At 36.2% G+C, this 17,068-nt stretch overlaps 3 protein-coding genes across 4 annotated transcripts in view; 1 reads left to right on the top strand and 2 right to left on the bottom strand.

The window, feature by feature from the left end:
• myom1a (myomesin 1a (skelemin)) overlaps window positions 1-9,761 on the bottom strand; it is a 35,857-nt gene extending 26,096 nt beyond the window's left edge. For both annotated transcript variants that reach the window (XM_051094925.1, XM_051094930.1), the window contains exons 1-10: window positions 9,599-9,761; window positions 8,722-8,920; window positions 4,494-4,616; window positions 3,809-3,986; window positions 2,203-2,360; window positions 1,707-1,799; window positions 1,394-1,482; window positions 736-771; window positions 402-563; window positions 62-223 (exon numbers count right to left, since the gene is read on the bottom strand). In XM_051094925.1, the coding sequence (XP_050950882.1) occupies window positions 62-223; window positions 402-563; window positions 736-771; window positions 1,394-1,482; window positions 1,707-1,799; window positions 2,203-2,360; window positions 3,809-3,986; window positions 4,494-4,616; window positions 8,722-8,867 (1,147 nt within the window). In that variant the 5' untranslated portion in view covers window positions 8,868-8,920; window positions 9,599-9,761. The remainder of the gene's footprint in view (window positions 1-61; window positions 224-401; window positions 564-735; window positions 772-1,393; window positions 1,483-1,706; window positions 1,800-2,202; window positions 2,361-3,808; window positions 3,987-4,493; window positions 4,617-8,721; window positions 8,921-9,598) is intronic.
• A 796-nt stretch (window positions 9,762-10,557) lies between these two features.
• Window positions 10,558-13,377, top strand: myl12.2 (myosin, light chain 12, genome duplicate 2). The gene is made up of 4 exons (XM_051138900.1): window positions 10,558-10,678; window positions 11,257-11,464; window positions 12,144-12,305; window positions 12,920-13,377. The coding sequence occupies exons 2-4, from the start codon at window positions 11,281-11,283 to the stop codon at window positions 13,090-13,092; spliced, it is 519 nt and encodes a 172-aa protein (XP_050994857.1). The 5' UTR covers window positions 10,558-10,678; window positions 11,257-11,280; the 3' UTR covers window positions 13,093-13,377.
• A 242-nt stretch (window positions 13,378-13,619) lies between these two features.
• Window positions 13,620-16,797, bottom strand: bag1 (BCL2 associated athanogene 1). The gene is made up of 7 exons (XM_051138887.1): window positions 16,665-16,797; window positions 16,185-16,310; window positions 15,893-15,975; window positions 15,700-15,813; window positions 15,483-15,590; window positions 15,088-15,150; window positions 13,620-14,288 (listed from the first exon to the last, which is right to left on the bottom strand). Exons 1-7 carry the CDS (start codon window positions 16,699-16,701, stop codon window positions 14,199-14,201), a joined length of 621 nt encoding a protein of 206 aa, XP_050994844.1. The 5' UTR covers window positions 16,702-16,797; the 3' UTR covers window positions 13,620-14,198.
• Between the last annotated feature and the right edge of the window lie 271 nt (window positions 16,798-17,068).

Here is a 17,068-nt window from a genome sequence, read left to right as displayed (position 1 = left end):
AATGAAGCATTGCCTTTCAACTTAAGACTACTTGACACAAGCATACAGTCACAGCACTCACCTCTGACAAACACATAAGCAGAGTGGGTGTCGAAGCCTGACTTGGTGTTGACACGCAGAGTATAGAGACCCTCATCTTCTTTATTCAGATGCACAAGAGTCAAAGTGGCTCGCTCACCACTCCAGTGCATATGCACCCACTTAGAAGGTGACAAGGCGACACCTGATAAAGAAAAGGGATCATTATAGACTGTAAACTGCACTTTAATTAATAGCTACTGCATATAACAAGCACAGAGGAGGACAACGGTTAAGAGATGGTGACTTATGCTTCAATACATTTGCAAGTAGCTTTTTAAAATGCACAATAAGTGCATGGTGCACTTAGTGCTCATACCTACCATTTCTGTACCACACTATCTCTGGTTGGTAGCGCTTCACAGTGGGGTAGACAATGACTGTACAGCCCAAGCTCATGGTCTCTCCCTCACGGCCAAAAGAAACGTCAAACTTGTCAATGATGGTAGTGTTGAAGGTCACACCGTATTCAGGGCTGAAACCATCTGAGCGGAATATGAATAGAAACAGCTTAAAGGTCAAATATTTTCTATTATACACATTCAAATGAAGAAACTGGAAGAAAATTAGCATTGCAAACATTTCATAAACACTTATGTGCTTTATAAGAGTACAGATGTAAGCAAAAAAGAGAATTATATGGTATAGGAAACTTACGGGGCCTTTCAGTCACCTCTTCTCCTTCTTTGAATCCTTTAGAATGAAATGCGAATACATTTTTAGTGCTTTTAAAGTTAGTAATGTTAACGAAACGGAATAATCTTTAAATATTACAGTTGGCCTTGGTGTACATGATTGATACACTACACAATACTAAACAATAAAGACGCAGTCAAGGTGTCTAATAGCATTAGCCTGTGCGGAGGCAGTGGATAGATGCACTAGAATAACACAGGGCAAACGGAGGTGCAGTACGTGCCTTAAAATAGAATGTAAAGAGGCAGCAGCTATAAACCAGAGCAGAGTGAGTTACACACAAGTATAAGCACAGTTTCTACATTCAGTAGAATAATGGAGACAAAACGAGTACAAATTACAGGTGAGCTGCAGATGAACCCTTAATTATGTCCTTCATTAACTATAAATATACATCATTTTTTTAATAATTCAGGTTAATAAAATACAACATTGTTTGACCATTAGAACACTCCCACATAACACCATGCATGTTATAACTGCTGCAGATCCAATCTTCCTGATTTGCTTTTGGCAGATCTGAGGCATCAATACACAACTATAATTTTGAGCACATGTAAAACACTATTTAAAAATGATTTAAGATTTGAAATCCATTTTAGAAAACTGAAATACTCACTTTTAATAATGACAGGGGCAAACGCAGAGCTTTCTCCCTTCACGTTAAGTGCAGAGATTCGATACTCGGCAGTATCGCTAAAATTACAACTGCAACGCACAAGAATCATTTTAATGTAATTTCAATATAATATAATTATATATTAATCAAATAAACAACAGTCATGCTCTTAATGTTTTTCTTTTGCATGCTTCTGATATTACTAATAAATGAAATCATCCCAGATGCAGATAACATTTAGCGCAATATAACTGTGAAAGAATCACAAACAACCTTTTACAAACATTATTAAGTGAATAAAAACTTTCTTTACTTCTTGATTTCCAGAGAATGCATGTTGTATTGGCTCTCTGTGAAGTATTTCTCAGGGTGAGCCTTAGCATCGATTAACACGTTGTTTTTGTACCTGAAAAGCACAGTTGGATGAAGGGAAACAGAACAGAGTTAAATTAAACTTTAAGGTTTAATGATTATATCTATCAGGTACTCAGAGCTGGGTAGATTACTTGCAAATTTTAGTCCATTACTGATTATAGATTACATGATAAAAACTGCAGTTAGTAAGGTAATCTTGATTACTCATTTTAGGTAATGTATTCCGACTACTTTTAAATTACTTTTACCATTAAACATATCATGTTTAACATATCATAAAAAAGTAACTTTAATCTGATTATGAGTATTGTAAAATGTAATGTAATCTAATTATAAATACTTGAATTTTTGTAATCTGATTATGTAATCCAGATTACATGTTATCAGTTACTACCCAGCTCTGCCAGTACTGCTGAAACTGAAGTGTTTCTGACCAGGCCACACGGGGTTTTGGCCATCCAGCCACCGTGCAGTGCAGTGTCACACTCTTCCCCTCCCACACAGTCTGGCCACGTGGTTTCACGATGAACTCTGGGGGGTGAGTCAAACTGTCTGGGTTCATCTTCTTTTGGAATTGTTCTTTCTCATGCATCTTGTGTGGAAAAAAAACCTAATTAGTGCCCTAAGATAAAACAATCATACAAATACTGACACTTTTGGAATAGATCTATCAGAAAAATCAGTTTGAATAAATTCTGTTACAATAAGCCTCAAGATACAGTTTTGTTTTGACATACAAAACTTTTTTTAAAGGGGTCATCGGATGCTAAGTTCACTTTTACACGCTGTTTGAACATTAATGTGTGTTGGCAGTGTATGTACAAATCTACCCTATAATGATAAAAATCCATGCAGTGGTTTTTAATTAATCTGTAAAAATAATATCCCCTTTTTCAAATCGAGCCGTTCTCAGATGCCTGTTGTTGTTGCATCACAACCACAGAGGCCGCTCCCACGATAGTTGATTGACATGAGCGTCTTACCTCAGATCAGTTGTAACAGTCCAACCTCCAGGTTTTGTTGCCGGAGCAGGGATGTAAGTTAGACAAGAATTGAGCGATTGAGGTGTTGTGTTGCTGGATGCAATAATAAACGTAGTGGTCGTCATTTACTCCCGACATCTGAGCTGCTGAAGATGCAGTGGATTACGTTTGTTTGTAAAGGGATTGCGCCTCCCGATCTACATAAATGTGTCTATGTTCGCACGAATCATTTGTGATCCAGCTTCACTTACAGCAGAAGTGAGTATAAGGGTTTTTTATGAATCTTTGCGATTAGCTTTCCTAATAATGTGCTAGTTAGCAAGTTTAGCGGCTAAACGCGGCTAAAGTAAACAGGCTCGACACTCCACAGAGAGAAGAGAGGGGCGGGGCGAGCAGAGCTCATTTGCATTTAAAGCAGCCTCGACCAGAATGTGATGATTTTTGCAGAGCTGATTTTGACAAGGTAAAAAGGGTGTTGTTTTACACTACCATTGAGAATTTTTAACCAAAGTATATTATAGACTTTTCATTAAGACCCTAAAGAATCATATCAAATTGCATCCGATGACCCCTTTAACTTATGTGACTCTGGACCACAAAACCAGTCATAAGTGTAAATTTTTCAAAATTGAGATTTATACATTATCTGATAATCTGAATAAATAACCTTTCTGTTGATGCTTTCTGGTTTGTTAGGAAAGGACAATTTTTGGCTGAGATATAACTATTTGAAAATCTGGAATCTGAGGGTGCAAAAAAATTTAAATATTGAGAAAATCGCCTTTAAACTTATCCAAATGAAGTTCATAGCAATGCATATTACTAATCAAAAATTACATTTTGATATGATATTTACAGTAGGAAATTTACAAAATATCTTTATGGAACATGATCTTTACTTAATATCCTAATGATTTTTGGCATAAAAGAAAAATCGATAAATTTGACCCATCAGATGTATTTTTGGCTATTGCTACAAATATACACGTGCAACATAAGACTGGTTTTGTGGTCCAAAGTCACATGTAGACATCTTGTTTAACATTTTAGGTCAAACCTTCCTGCTCAGGTCCATGCGTTCAGCAGACTCTCTCAAACTGGTCTCTCTGGACTTCTTCACAGTTCTCATCTTGAAGTCGGTCTCCCTGGAGAACAGGTTCCTCATGACGACATACCCCACACCCTCCTCCTTCACCTCCTCCTGAGTCTCCATCAGATCCTGGGTAGCCAAACGACTAATCGAGAGAATCAAGTTAATGAGCAGACTAACCCAATATTAACTAAGACTGTTTGACATGTGAGATCCGTGTTAGTCTAGACATATAGTTTTTAATTAGCCAGCAAAGGGACCTGGGATCAACTCCTTACTTAAAAAAGGTCTAATGAGTTTCGTAGACTTAGCATAGATGATGACACAATTTTCAGTCAGGTTAAATATAGTCAACTGAAACTACAAAAAGTCTCAAATCTCAATTACACTAAAATTACACTGTTTTCAGTGTAAAGCAAATGAACTGCAAAAAATGTGATTTGACTGGTCAGATTTAGGCATGTAAATAAATGGTTTCATTTTAAAAAAAAAAAAAAAAAAAAAAAAAGACATGTCTTCAGTTTGCCAAATTAATTGGCTCCTTAACATCTTTTATCAAGAGAAATTCACAGACATTCCACATCAACTGTTATTACCAAATGTAAAACTCCATGTCATTGTTACAGACCTCCTGAGTGAACTATGCAATCACCTGCTTCTGAAGACTGGCACAACGTATCCAATGACCTCGTCTTCTTTGTCCACCGCCAGGTAAGAGCGCTTTTCTTTTTTAGAAAGAGCGCTCAGTTTCTTTTCCTTCTTTGAAATCTTGTGCCTAAACAACATCAACAAAACCAATAAACAAACAGTTGGATTCTACGGCAAAGATAAATCAAAGATTTTGTATACGGCTGAAAATACTTTATTCCATTATTCCATCAAAAAATGTCAGCTGCATTTATTTTTTATGATAAATCTTCCTAACGCTAATGGAACAAAATGTTCAATATTTCAGCAGGGTTAATGGAATAGGATGGAACAGAGCCACTTGAAAGTCAATCTTAGTGTGTTAGTGGAAAGTAAATATTAGCAGAGACATCCACTATATTAAGCATTTATTAAAAAATAAATTAAAAAGCCTGAAATAAGCAGCACTTTAGAAAAAGCAATTAAATCAATATACACTACTCCAGGATTTTGTTACTGTGTATGCGCACATCATCCATTTTACAATGTTCCTCATTAGCACATCAAAAAATGGTATTACTAAATTACATATTTTTTCTCTTTTAATGCACATTTTGTTAATTGCGATCGCGAGAAGATCATGACCAGCTAGAAACAAACATTACATGAAATGTCACGTTAGCTGGAGATAAACCATTTAGTATGCATATGATCCTGACACTCACTCACAACTGCCACCGGCATTATGGGCTTTGGACTGATTTATAGACAAAACATAGAGCTTTGTCTGCTATTTGACAGGCTGATCCTTTTATCTCTTACATTGTTGCAGAATATTTTAGGATTACAGCAGCTTCCAATCCATCTGTGGATTGTTTCATAAGTAATACAATGGACATATTTTGCAAATAGTTCTCTTCAACAACAATAGGCTAAACACTACAAGGATAAATGGGAAGATTATAACAGACAGAAATATTTAAAGGTGACATACCATGAAAATCTAACTTTTTCCATGTTCAAGTGCTATAATCAGCTCCCCAATGCATCTACCAACCCAGAAAATGTGAAAAAGGACAACCCACTAACTTTAACTTCTGCGAGCATTTAAAGAGCCGTTCACATTTTGCTCCTCCTGTGACGTAGGAAGGGGATCCTATTATAATAGTACTGTTCCTTAACCTACACGTTTCCAACCACGTGCCAGCATTTTGTTTTCACAAGCGACAATAGTGAACCAGTTCTAACGCCATGGCAAAAGTTCAAGCAAAGCATGCTAACAGTATTAGAGCTCCACTATTCCACACAGAACACTATTTAGAGTCCCAGCCATAGAGAAGACAAGAGAGCAGTAGATTTATTGATTTATACTGTATATTACACTGCCGCCACACAGACCTAATATAAACATGCCATTTTTTCCCAGCTGTTTACCTTCACAGACATAACCAACTGTTTGTCTAACTCCTGTGTGTTTTTAACATAAACTTGTGTGTATTTGACAGTTTAAGCGCAATAAGGCATGAAAGAGAACTTAGTTTAGTACTCAAATGCCCTGTGACAATCACTTTCTGTGCACATGCTTCAGATGTGTGCGATCAGAAAACCATATATCAGAAGTTTAAACAAACTTGTTTAAATGAGGTTGATGTTTTTTGGCAGAGTATCTGAAGTATGAGCTGCAAAGGCACAGCTCTATTCTGGAAAAGGGGGCATTTGCATTTAAAGAGCCATGCACGAAAACAGTGTGTTTCTGCTTCAAAATAGGCGTTTTCAAAATTATATAATAAATGATCTGTGGGGTATTATGAGCTGAAACTTCACAGACACTTTCTGGGGACACCTGAGACTGAGAGAAGGGGCATAATACGTCTTCTCTAAATACATTAAGAATTGCGGTCAGGAACACTTTCTGTACAAACAACACCCATCAGAAACACTAATAGATTGTCACAACTAGTAAAAGTAGCCCGGAGTCAGACGTACCTCTCCGGCATTGCCGTCTGCACTTCACTCGCTTATGCTCGCGGGCGCGAACTGAAATCACAAACTAGGCTGCATTCGAGCCTTCAAGGCATTTTGAGGGCACAACATCAAGTCAGTAACTCTAACAAAAGTTACAGTATCCACTGTATTATTACAGTTTCTGGATCAGAGGGCTTTGGCTGGTGTGACCGCGTGGGGGCGGGGCTAATTTACATATTCATAGATCCGCGTATAGTAAATGAGGCAAGGGGGATAGAGTTACATTTAAATCTGTTTTAAGGCTGAGAAAATCATTTTCACAAGAAACAACATTTAAATATGTCATTTTGATGATCAAAGATCAGTTTTGAGGGATAAAAATTTTGACTACAGGGGGACTTTAAAAGAATGCTCACTCAAAAATGAAAATTGTTTCATTTAGCTTTATGTCATAACAAGCCTGTATGACTTTCTTTTTACTGTTGAACACAAAAGAAGATAATTATTATGAAGACGGTTGGGAACCAAACAACACTGGAGCCTACTGACAAAAACAGTCAGGTATTTCTCAGAATATTTTCTTTTATGCCCCACAAGAGAATGAAAATCATACAGGCTTGTAACAAAAGAAGGATGAGTATACTAAACAAAGAGATTAATTATCCCATTAAGCTATCTCAAAAGTGTTGTACAGTTTATGTACAGTTACAGTCCAGCTCAACTACTGTGATTTCAAGTTTCAGTGACTATAAATAATCCTTAAGACCATTAATAACTTTGGCTCACTCCCTCAGCAGCTCAAATTCTTCTACCCACAGGGTCATGGCACCATGCAGTCCTCAACAGCACATATGCTCCTCTATAACAAAAGACTCTGACCTAAATATTTATAAACATATTTTCAATGCATATGGCCATCAAGAAAGCAAAACAGCCACTGCATACTCATACGGCAGTATGTTTTCTATGCATGTTCTCTGTAAGGATTTCAAAAACAAAATTCTATAAAAAGTTTAGCAGCTACGAGATGAATCACAACATTACAAACTAACAATAGTGTAAATAATGAGAGAATCAGTCAGACACAGCAATATTTGCTCAACCAGTGAAGTGAGTGTGAGAGCGCAACTGTTTGTATAATCAGATACATTTATATATAAGCAGTTTAGAGATCTGCATTGAAAAACTGCATTGTGTCACAGGAGTGGGCGGTCACTACTACGCACTTTAGAACCAATATTCATTCCCATGGCAACAGTAACTTCTCTGATTGGTGAAGTGATGCTGAAGTAAAGTCATTCAACAAGAATTGAAACACTTTAATAACTAAACTTAATGACAGTTCATCCAAAAATTAAAATTCTATCTTTATTTACATTCCAAACACGTATAACCTTTGTTCATGTTCAAACACAAATTAAGATATTTTTGATGAGATTCAAAAGCTTTCTGACCCTGCATAGACAGCTGACACATTCAAGGTGGAAAAATCCATGTGACATCAGTGGTTCAACCGCAATTTTATAAAGCTATGATAATTTCTCAGTTTCTTCTCTTCTGTGTCACATTTGCGAGAGATTTAATCAAAAACACCTTAATTTGTGTTCTGAAGATAAACGAAGGTCTAAAAAGGTTTGGTACGAGATAAAGGTGAGTAATTAATGACAGAATTTGAATTTTTGGGTGAACTATCCCTTTAAAGGATACTGACTTAAGGCTTTTACAAAGCATATATAATTGTCTAAACGATTTATACATTATCATTAAAAATCTATTTGTCTACAGAGCATATGACAGATTTTTGCTTGTTAAATTGTTGCACACTGAAGCATCTGCATACACCACCAATGTTTATTTACTCAAAAATGTCCAACTATAATAGCTGAAAATACTATCTTTGCACATGCCATGTAGATGACTTGATATTAAAATCCATGTTGTCATTGGTCATAGTTATTTCTTGTCATTGCAATAAGCTCTGATGTAATTTGTGGTCATCACAAACTGAAACTGATAACAGATAATGAAAGAAAATGCATTAGCGTTCTTTGTAACATTTTTAGAGGTACTCTGCTGATCTGTTAAAGCAAACAAACATCATAAGGTTATAATGAAAGGGTTATGGTGGACGTACTTATTATGATGCACACATTTTCAAGTAAACAGCATGGAATGTGTTATAAAGGCACTGGTATCTAAAAAGCAGCGCTTGTGAGGGGGTTGCTCTATAGGGGGCCATTCTTCAGGGCAGCATGAGCACAGGGACAATGTCCCCTATGTCCTCTTACCCATGGCTGCTGCTGCTGCTGCTCACATAAGCAGCATAAGACTGGCGGCTAACAGATGACAGGGAGCCTTGGTGATAGCTGCTCTCAAAGTGCGTCTCAAGGTCCCGTTGCTGCTGTTCCTTTTGTAGTTTTAAGGATTGTGACATCCTGAGGTGCTTTTAGATCGGCCCAAGGAACCCTTTCTCTCTCCGCTTGCAGTCTCAAGTACAATTTCCAGTGAATGTTAATAGTGAAATGCACAAAAAACAACACCTGACTCCAAACACTTACTATTTTAATCATGAATATGCACTTTTAGAAAAAAGGGGGGGATAGCAGCTTGTCACAGGGGCAGCAACCTTAAAGGGACATCCCTAAGTCAAGTATGTAGCTACCCTTAAGGTACTACTCTAAAACTTTAGTAAATAAGGTACATTGATGTTGCTGTCCCAGTCAAAAGCTGCAGGCCTAAATACATACTTTTTATGCATTTTTTAAATTGCAGTGTAAATTGCACTATTTGGCTTTCAGTTATTTTTTAGAAGCACTATATGAGCTAACACACATATATAAGACATTTGTCTATGTATCTTTCTTTACTGTTCCAAAATAGTAACAGACACATTCTTGCTCATTTTAGAAGGACACAATTAATTAAAATGACGTAATATCACAACAGCTAACATTAAATAGGCCACATGGTTTTACAAAACTTTTCCTAGTATTTAAAGTATAATATTAGACACCATACAATTATACAAGGAACTAGTTTAGTCTGTTGTGATGGTAACTAATTCATACATTTAGACTAAGATGTCACAGACAACTGGATGAGTAAAACATTACTTCCTTTATTTGGGCCAGGGCTAGCCTCGATTAGAAATACAAAAACACTTACCAAGTCAAAGTTGCTTTTGCAAAAAGAAGAAGAGGCAAACTCCAAAAAAATGAGATGGCAGTGAAAATCCAGGCACAGCGGCGGGTATGGGGCAGCCGACAAGACGGGACTTCACTGAACAAAAATAATTCTGCCACTCTGCAGATTGCAGCGTCCAGCCACGACCTTGTATGGCCACTAGGTCTGTTAAATATAGACCCTGACTAGGGGGCAGGCAGTTTCAACATGTGAACTTTGGCAACGCGCGTAATTCAATTTATAAACGCAATCAGACAACAAAAACAACGCAACAAATATTTTAGGAATATCATAAGACTGCTGTTATAGGCCTTGTGCCGCAAGTACATTAACTAGAAGTGACTGAGTGTAATATTGTTTTTATTTTAAACATTGGATTAAACAATATGTTCATTTGCGTTTGTACCACAGTTGGTAGTTATCTAACTACTGTCATATCGCGGCAAATCAAAGTTCCAAAAGTGCAACTCACAGAGTACGTTAAAATTAAAGAAACTAACTGTTGTATCATTTATAACAGCTACACTGATAAATACAAATGATATTAATTATTGTTAATAAACTGTTCACTGTCCCTTTCAGTGTTTTGTACTTGAATGTTCGAAGATTCATCTCTTGTCCTATTAAAATAAGTATTATATTAATATTAAACTATTTTTTTTATATTAAACTATCTATATGTTCAAATTAGCTTCGTGTAATACTAAAAATACATTATTTTAATGACCAGCTTAAATTATAATTTAACTAAATTAACTTGATTAAAGTATAATTAAACTATAAGTAATATACAGAAACCATAATACACAATAATCACACCCGTTACCTTACTGCAATATTCTCACTGACTCATATTAGCAGTCATTTTGGCATTCTTCCTATTTGTTCATTTGAACCTCCCCCTGCAGGATAACACATGGGCTATTCCAGTCGGTGATGTAATGATCTGTCGACGGGACTTTCCCATTGCACTAATCTACAGAGGGGTGCTGTGGGGCATCAGAGTGACCAGCGTGGCAGCCGTTGTTTAGGTGTCCTGACTTTTTTTTTTTACGGGGATAGGTATGTATGTTAAAATTTTAATAAATTTACGGCGTTAGTATCTCAGATTTAGTTGGAGATATTTTTATGCGTTTTATCTGACCTTATAGTTTCAGAATTTTTATTAGACTACTGAAGTCAAGCCAGCCAGCTCCGTTGCTAGCTAGCTTATTTGTAATTATGTGTTATCTGCTTCGCGTCAACACAACTAGCTTTATTATTGACCATTAGTTCTCTTACAAAGACGCTATGTTTGTATGCGGACGAAGGAACTGAAATACTATAACGTTATCAAAATAAACATAACGTCAGCTGTAAAGAACTGAAGTACTCAGTTGTTGACATAGTTAGCTAGTGAGCTGTTCAGCTAATGTTAACGCAGTTAGCTAAACAAACTCATAACTACAGTCTTATATACACGACAATCTGTTTGTCTTAAAAGTAATTTGTTTACAATTAAGCAAAAGGCATTGTGGCTGACAGTGACATTGTTGCTGAATGAGTTTTCGTTATTAATAGCTCATGTATTTGTATAATCTTGACTGAATGTGTTTCACTAATGTCTAAGCCTAACAAGCAATATGTCTGTTTTATTTCAGTTTTAATATCACAGAACTGTCAAAATGTCTAGCAAAAGGGCTAAGGGAAAAACCACCAAAAAGCGCCCCCAGCGGGCCACGTCAAACGTGTTTGCCATGTTCGACCAGTCCCAGATCCAGGAATTCAAAGAAGCCTTTAACATGATTGATCAAAACCGTGACGGCTTCATTGATAAGGAGGATCTGCATGACATGTTGGCCTCGTTAGGTAAGAACAATAGGTAGAGTTGGCAAACCTGAAAGGTGTAATCTTCTGTCCTTTTTCCCTCTAAATGTCATCACTTTACAATACTTTTTTTTTTTTTTTTTTTTACATAAATACTATTAAAACATTAGCATAAACTAAGCTCTAAATAAAACGAATTATATGATAATATTCTAATAGTATTTATAGAATTCTGGAAAAATCAACAAACTTTATCTTTAGAAAATCAATATATTGCAAGTCATTTAGAAAGTTTTTTTTAGCTGCTTTAAGGATTGAAATGAAATATTTTGAAATCATATTTTAAATGTCAAAAACTGAAACGGGCAGTTCTACTGAAAAAAGAAAATCCTGTTGTCATTTACTCACCCCCACTTGATCCAAACCTGTATGAGTTTCTTTTTTCTGCTGAACACAAAGGGAAGATGTTTTGAAAGATTGGGTCCCTATTGACTTTACTTGTATTTTAATACCATGCTGTGGATGTCAGTGGCAACTGTCAACTGTTTGGTAACCAGTATTTTTCTTTTGTGCTCAACATAAGAAACTCATACAGGTTTAGAACAACTTGATGGGTGAGTAATTGATAACAGAATTTCCATTTATAGGTGAAGGATCTGTTTAAAAGCGAACTGCTTTTAAATACAAACTGCTTTTGACTGACAGATCATTTCATTGGCAGGTAAGAACCCCACAGATGAATACCTCGAAGCGATGATGAATGAAGCCCCTGGTCCCATTAACTTCACCATGTTCCTCACAATGTTTGGAGAGAAACTTAATGGCACAGATCCTGAGGATGTTATCAAAAACGCATTTGCTTGTTTTGATGAAGAGGGAACGGGTAAGTATGATCAGACCACTGAAATAAAATAGCAATTAAAGAAGTTCACTTTTTTAGAATGAAAAATTCCTGACAATTTATTCACCCCCATGTCATCCAAGATGTTTATGTCTTTCTTACTTCATTTGAAAAAGAAATTAAGGTTTTTGAGGAAAACATTCTAGCATGGATTTCAGTGGTGCCCAATGGGTTGAAGGTCCAAATTGCGCTTTAAATGCAGCTTCAAAGAGCTCTACACGATCCCAGCTGAGGAATAATAGTCTTATCTAACAAAACTTTTGGCCGTTTTCTAAGAAAAATACAAATTTATATACTTTTTAACCACAAATGCTCATCTTGCACTAGCTCCACTTCACGCATTACCTAAGTCCACTATTTGGAGAAATTTCCTGGAACGTTTTCCTCAAAAACCTTAATTTCCTTGTGACTGAAGAAAGAAAGACATGAACATCTTTGACATGGGGGCGAGTAAATTATCAGGAAATTTTCATTCTGGAAGTGAACTTCTTAAACACACACAGTTAATTTGTCTGAATTACCAAAATTAGAGGAACATTAGAGTAACATTTAAGTTATTTTCAATGTTGATAACCAGTTTGCCTCATTTGTCCTAGGTTTTATTCAGGAGGACTACCTGAGGGAGCTCTTGACCACTATGGGAGACAGGTTCACAGATGAAGAAGTAGACGAGCTATTTAGAGAGGCCCCTATTGACAAGAAAGGAAACTTCAACTACGTAGAATTCACACGCATCCTGAAACACGGTGCTAAAGATAAGGATGATTAGGACAAGGCCGAGCACTACTGAAACTAATGAAAACTACACTGTAACACTACAAACATGTTTAATTGTCTTCTTTTCCCCACATTCATGGGCTAGTGCAAAGGGATACATTCATCAGCAAGGTAAAATCATTTGACTGTACTGGACCTCCTCTTAAACAGTCTCTTAAGTAGACTTGTACATAACTATGAAATACATAGACATGTAATCTGTGGTAAACCTCAAAGTGAATGAATGCTGTTCTGGTATGTATATGTTGAGAAATAAATTCTGGAATTATTCAATGTAGCCTGGAGTTGCTGGATGTTTACACTTTGTAATAAATAATTTGTAAAATAAGTTAAGTCATCAAATTTTCATTAGAATGTTTGACATTTTACGAAAGATTTTGTTTACACTTAAAAAACTGGATTTTAATTCATAATATCAATGAAACCTAGTAGATTTAGCACTGTACAGAACAGGACAAACTGCCAAGATTTACTGAGATGACACAAAAGTTGTCTTCAAATGTTTAATTTCTCTCAATAACTTCACAACAACATTTGAGACGGAAATTTGCGGGGAAAACCACCAGTGGTTTGAAGCACCCTGAGATTTAATCATGATAAAAACAAAACAAGGACTATCAATTCTACAACCTTTAGCTTCCCACAAGTTCACTCTTTTCATAAATAGAACATTTTTTTTAATCAAGGTTTTACTGCACAAAACAGATTTACTGAATTAGGTCATTTATGTTAGATCCTTTAAAAGGATATTCTTCCAGCACCGTTATTTTTTTTTTTCTCTTTGATCAAAACATGACTATGAATCCAACATCTGTCAGGCTAGATAAAGTTTAAAGAGAGAACAGGGTGGTCCAGATGGTCAAACCTCCCTAAACCTAGCCATAAGTGTTTGCAATAATTAGCATGAAGAATCTAAACTCGTAAAGAAAACGATTTTAAAATGTTTCGAATGCTGCCTGTTCTTCTCTGTTTGACTGGTGCATGTGTAGATTGTGGGGTGTAGGCGAACTGCGGGACCACCTCCGGTGCCAAAGTTCTCAGTGAGGTTCTTCATTTGCAGCACCAGTAACTACTGATGTCAGGAGTCTTAATTCATGATCATTCTGCTAAGGCTAAGTTTTTTGTCTGAATCTTAGCCAAGTGGTCTGATATTCCAGCTTCAATTTTGTCACACTGAGCTAAGAAACCCTGAGTGTGAGGAAAATATAGAGAACAAGATTTAAGAAATGAAATCAAGTAATGGGTATGTTAAAGTCTAGAAACCAAATATTATAAGAATAGTTCACCCAAAAATTAACAGTCCATCTAAGACGTAAATTTGTTTCATCGGAACAGATTTGGAGAAATTTAGCATTACATCACTTGCTAACCAATGGATCCTTTGCAGTGAATGGGTGCCGTCAGAATGAGAGTCCAAACAGCTGATAAAAATGTCACAATAATCCAAAATTAGGCCACACAACTCCAGTCCATCGGTTAACATCTTGTGAGGCAAAATGCTGCATGTTTGTTAGAAAAAACTCTATTATTAGGATGTTTCAAACTTTAAACCGTTGCTAAAAAATGAATCTTGTCTTAATCAGAAGAGAAATATGTACAGATCAAGCACCACTTACAAGTGAAAACAGTCCAAAACAGTTTTAAACTAATATGTTGGTTGATTTTGATGTGAGAGGAGAACAGGATGAACTTTGTATTTTGGCCAGAAGTGATGGTTTGAAGTTAAAAGGCCTTAATTATTGATTTATCTATTACAAACATGCAACTTTTTACTTCACAAGATGTTAATTGATGGACTGCAGTCATGTGAATTAATTGTGGTGTTTTTATCAGCTTTTTGGACTCTCATTCTGACGGCACCCATTCACTGAAAAGCATTCAACGCGAGTGAACAAACTCATCTCCATCTTGGGTGGCCTGTGGGTGAGTAAATTTCAGCATAATTAATTTTTGGGTGAGCTATTCCTTTAATAAGTCATATTCGTACCTGAACGGTTTTCACAAGTCCTTTTTTCTTCATCCTGCAATCACTAAAACTCTCAGGCAAGCTCTGTAAATAATCAACATAAAAAGGCACAGATAAGCTTTACAAAGCAACTGCATTTACATATATACAATATAATATAAGGTTAAAAAAAAATCTCTAAATTCTAATAATAATAATTAGTTTGTGATGAAACAGAAGCACCAGCAGATCTTACTTACTGTGTAATACTGTACATTTAAATGTAACAGTTTATTGAAAAAAATCAATTGTTGATTGGATTTTGAGATGTGTGGCGTTGTACTCAAATATGAATGCAAGCTTGCGTGTCCGACATACGTCACAAGAGTTAAGACTTTAATTTCACCAGAAGATTGAAGAAAATGAAAAACAATTACCATTCCATCTATTTCCTCTAGGATTTTCATAAACTGCTCAGAAGCAACTTTCACCCTGTGGTCCAGTTTGTTAAGAGCCTCAGCTTGCAACTCCTTTGCAAGAAAACCCTTAAAAAGAATCCATTAAATTAGGAAATAACCATACTGCCAAGCCTCATATAACAAGTACAGTGTTCCAGAAGAAAAATAAAGAGATTTTTATCCATGTCACACATACATTCTTCAGTCCTGTGAGTTCACCATCCACCTTCTCAAGCTTCTTGGCAGTTTGTTCCACTGACTTTTCAATGTCTTTGAGCTTTTTAAGTTCTACTTCCTCCTCAGGGCTGTTCTGTAAAAACAAACCAGCTTGTCAGACTCAGAAATAGTTTCAGTTCTACCTGTATGAATTAATGAACGACACATCTTACCCTCTTTCCAATCATCATCAGTTTACAACCCTGCTTTACTCCAAAACTGGACAGAGGCTCCTCCATCTCCTTCAGTGATTTCCCTACAGCCAGAACAACATGACGTTGATCACTACTAGTGATCCTGATATTCTTGCATTTAACAATACACTGTTACTGTTGCCTGCATCGTTCTAGAGAGTTCAACTAAAGATAATTACTGAAGTTTATACCCAAAACACCAGTGGCCATTTACAGATGAGTAAGGGTAACACACAGCTAAGAAACGCATGTGAAGCAGATACTGTATTACCTTTAAATATGACTTTCTGGGATGGTACTGGTACTCCTGTGGCTTCTGTCAGCGCCTCACACAAATCCTTTAACAGTGGTTCATGTCCATCCTGTGCTGTTAAAGTGATGCTGTGTTTGTTTGTGCCTGAGACAAAAACAGTCATTATCATAAACAGAGAAAGAAGACAGGTTTGATATTCAAAATGATTCAGAGAGCTAACTGGCACTGTATCTGCAAATCCAGCATTGACATTTACCACCCAACTAACCGTAATTAGATTACAATTAACCTGAAAACTCTAAATGTGCATTCATAGCCTCGAGGTGTGACTAATATTGAAATAAACGTCTGTGGTTTTCAGGGATGTTCAGTTCATTTACAGGTAGCTAGCTTCAACACTGTCGTACCGTATAAAAAGCCTTAATAAAAATATCGACTACATTTATTTTCGATATATCTTAAAGTTTTAAAATATAAAACGGTATCATTTATCTTTACCATAAGCAACTGTCACTGTCATAGTGTTCTCCGCCATATCGGCACACTGTTAGCTAACGCTTCACAACTTTACAGTGTGTACACATGCAACCGGAAGTGACGACTATATGTACGTCACGCCCCTTTTCTTCGTCGCGTCAATCTGTCCTTCTGTATCGTTTTATTTAATTAAGAATAATTCGGCAAGATTTAGAAACCTAATAGACTTTTTGTAAGAATGTCATTTTGTGATGTGAAAAAAAGTATGCAATTATCATTCGTTTTAGGAAAATACTATATACGCTAATCAACCTATGCATAAAAAAGTGCTGGAGGCACTTTGAAGGAATTTTTTTGTGGCAGCTAATGTTGTATATAATGCAACTGCGTAATACCTCTGGTTCAATCTTTCTTCTGAAATGTGT

This window comes from Labeo rohita, chromosome 2 (genome assembly GCF_022985175.1).
Source record: "Labeo rohita strain BAU-BD-2019 chromosome 2, IGBB_LRoh.1.0, whole genome shotgun sequence".
NCBI classification, from domain to species: Eukaryota; Metazoa; Chordata; class Actinopteri; order Cypriniformes; family Cyprinidae; genus Labeo; species Labeo rohita.
Note: the sequence above shows the minus strand (reverse complement) of the source record. Positions and strands in the feature narration are given on the sequence as shown.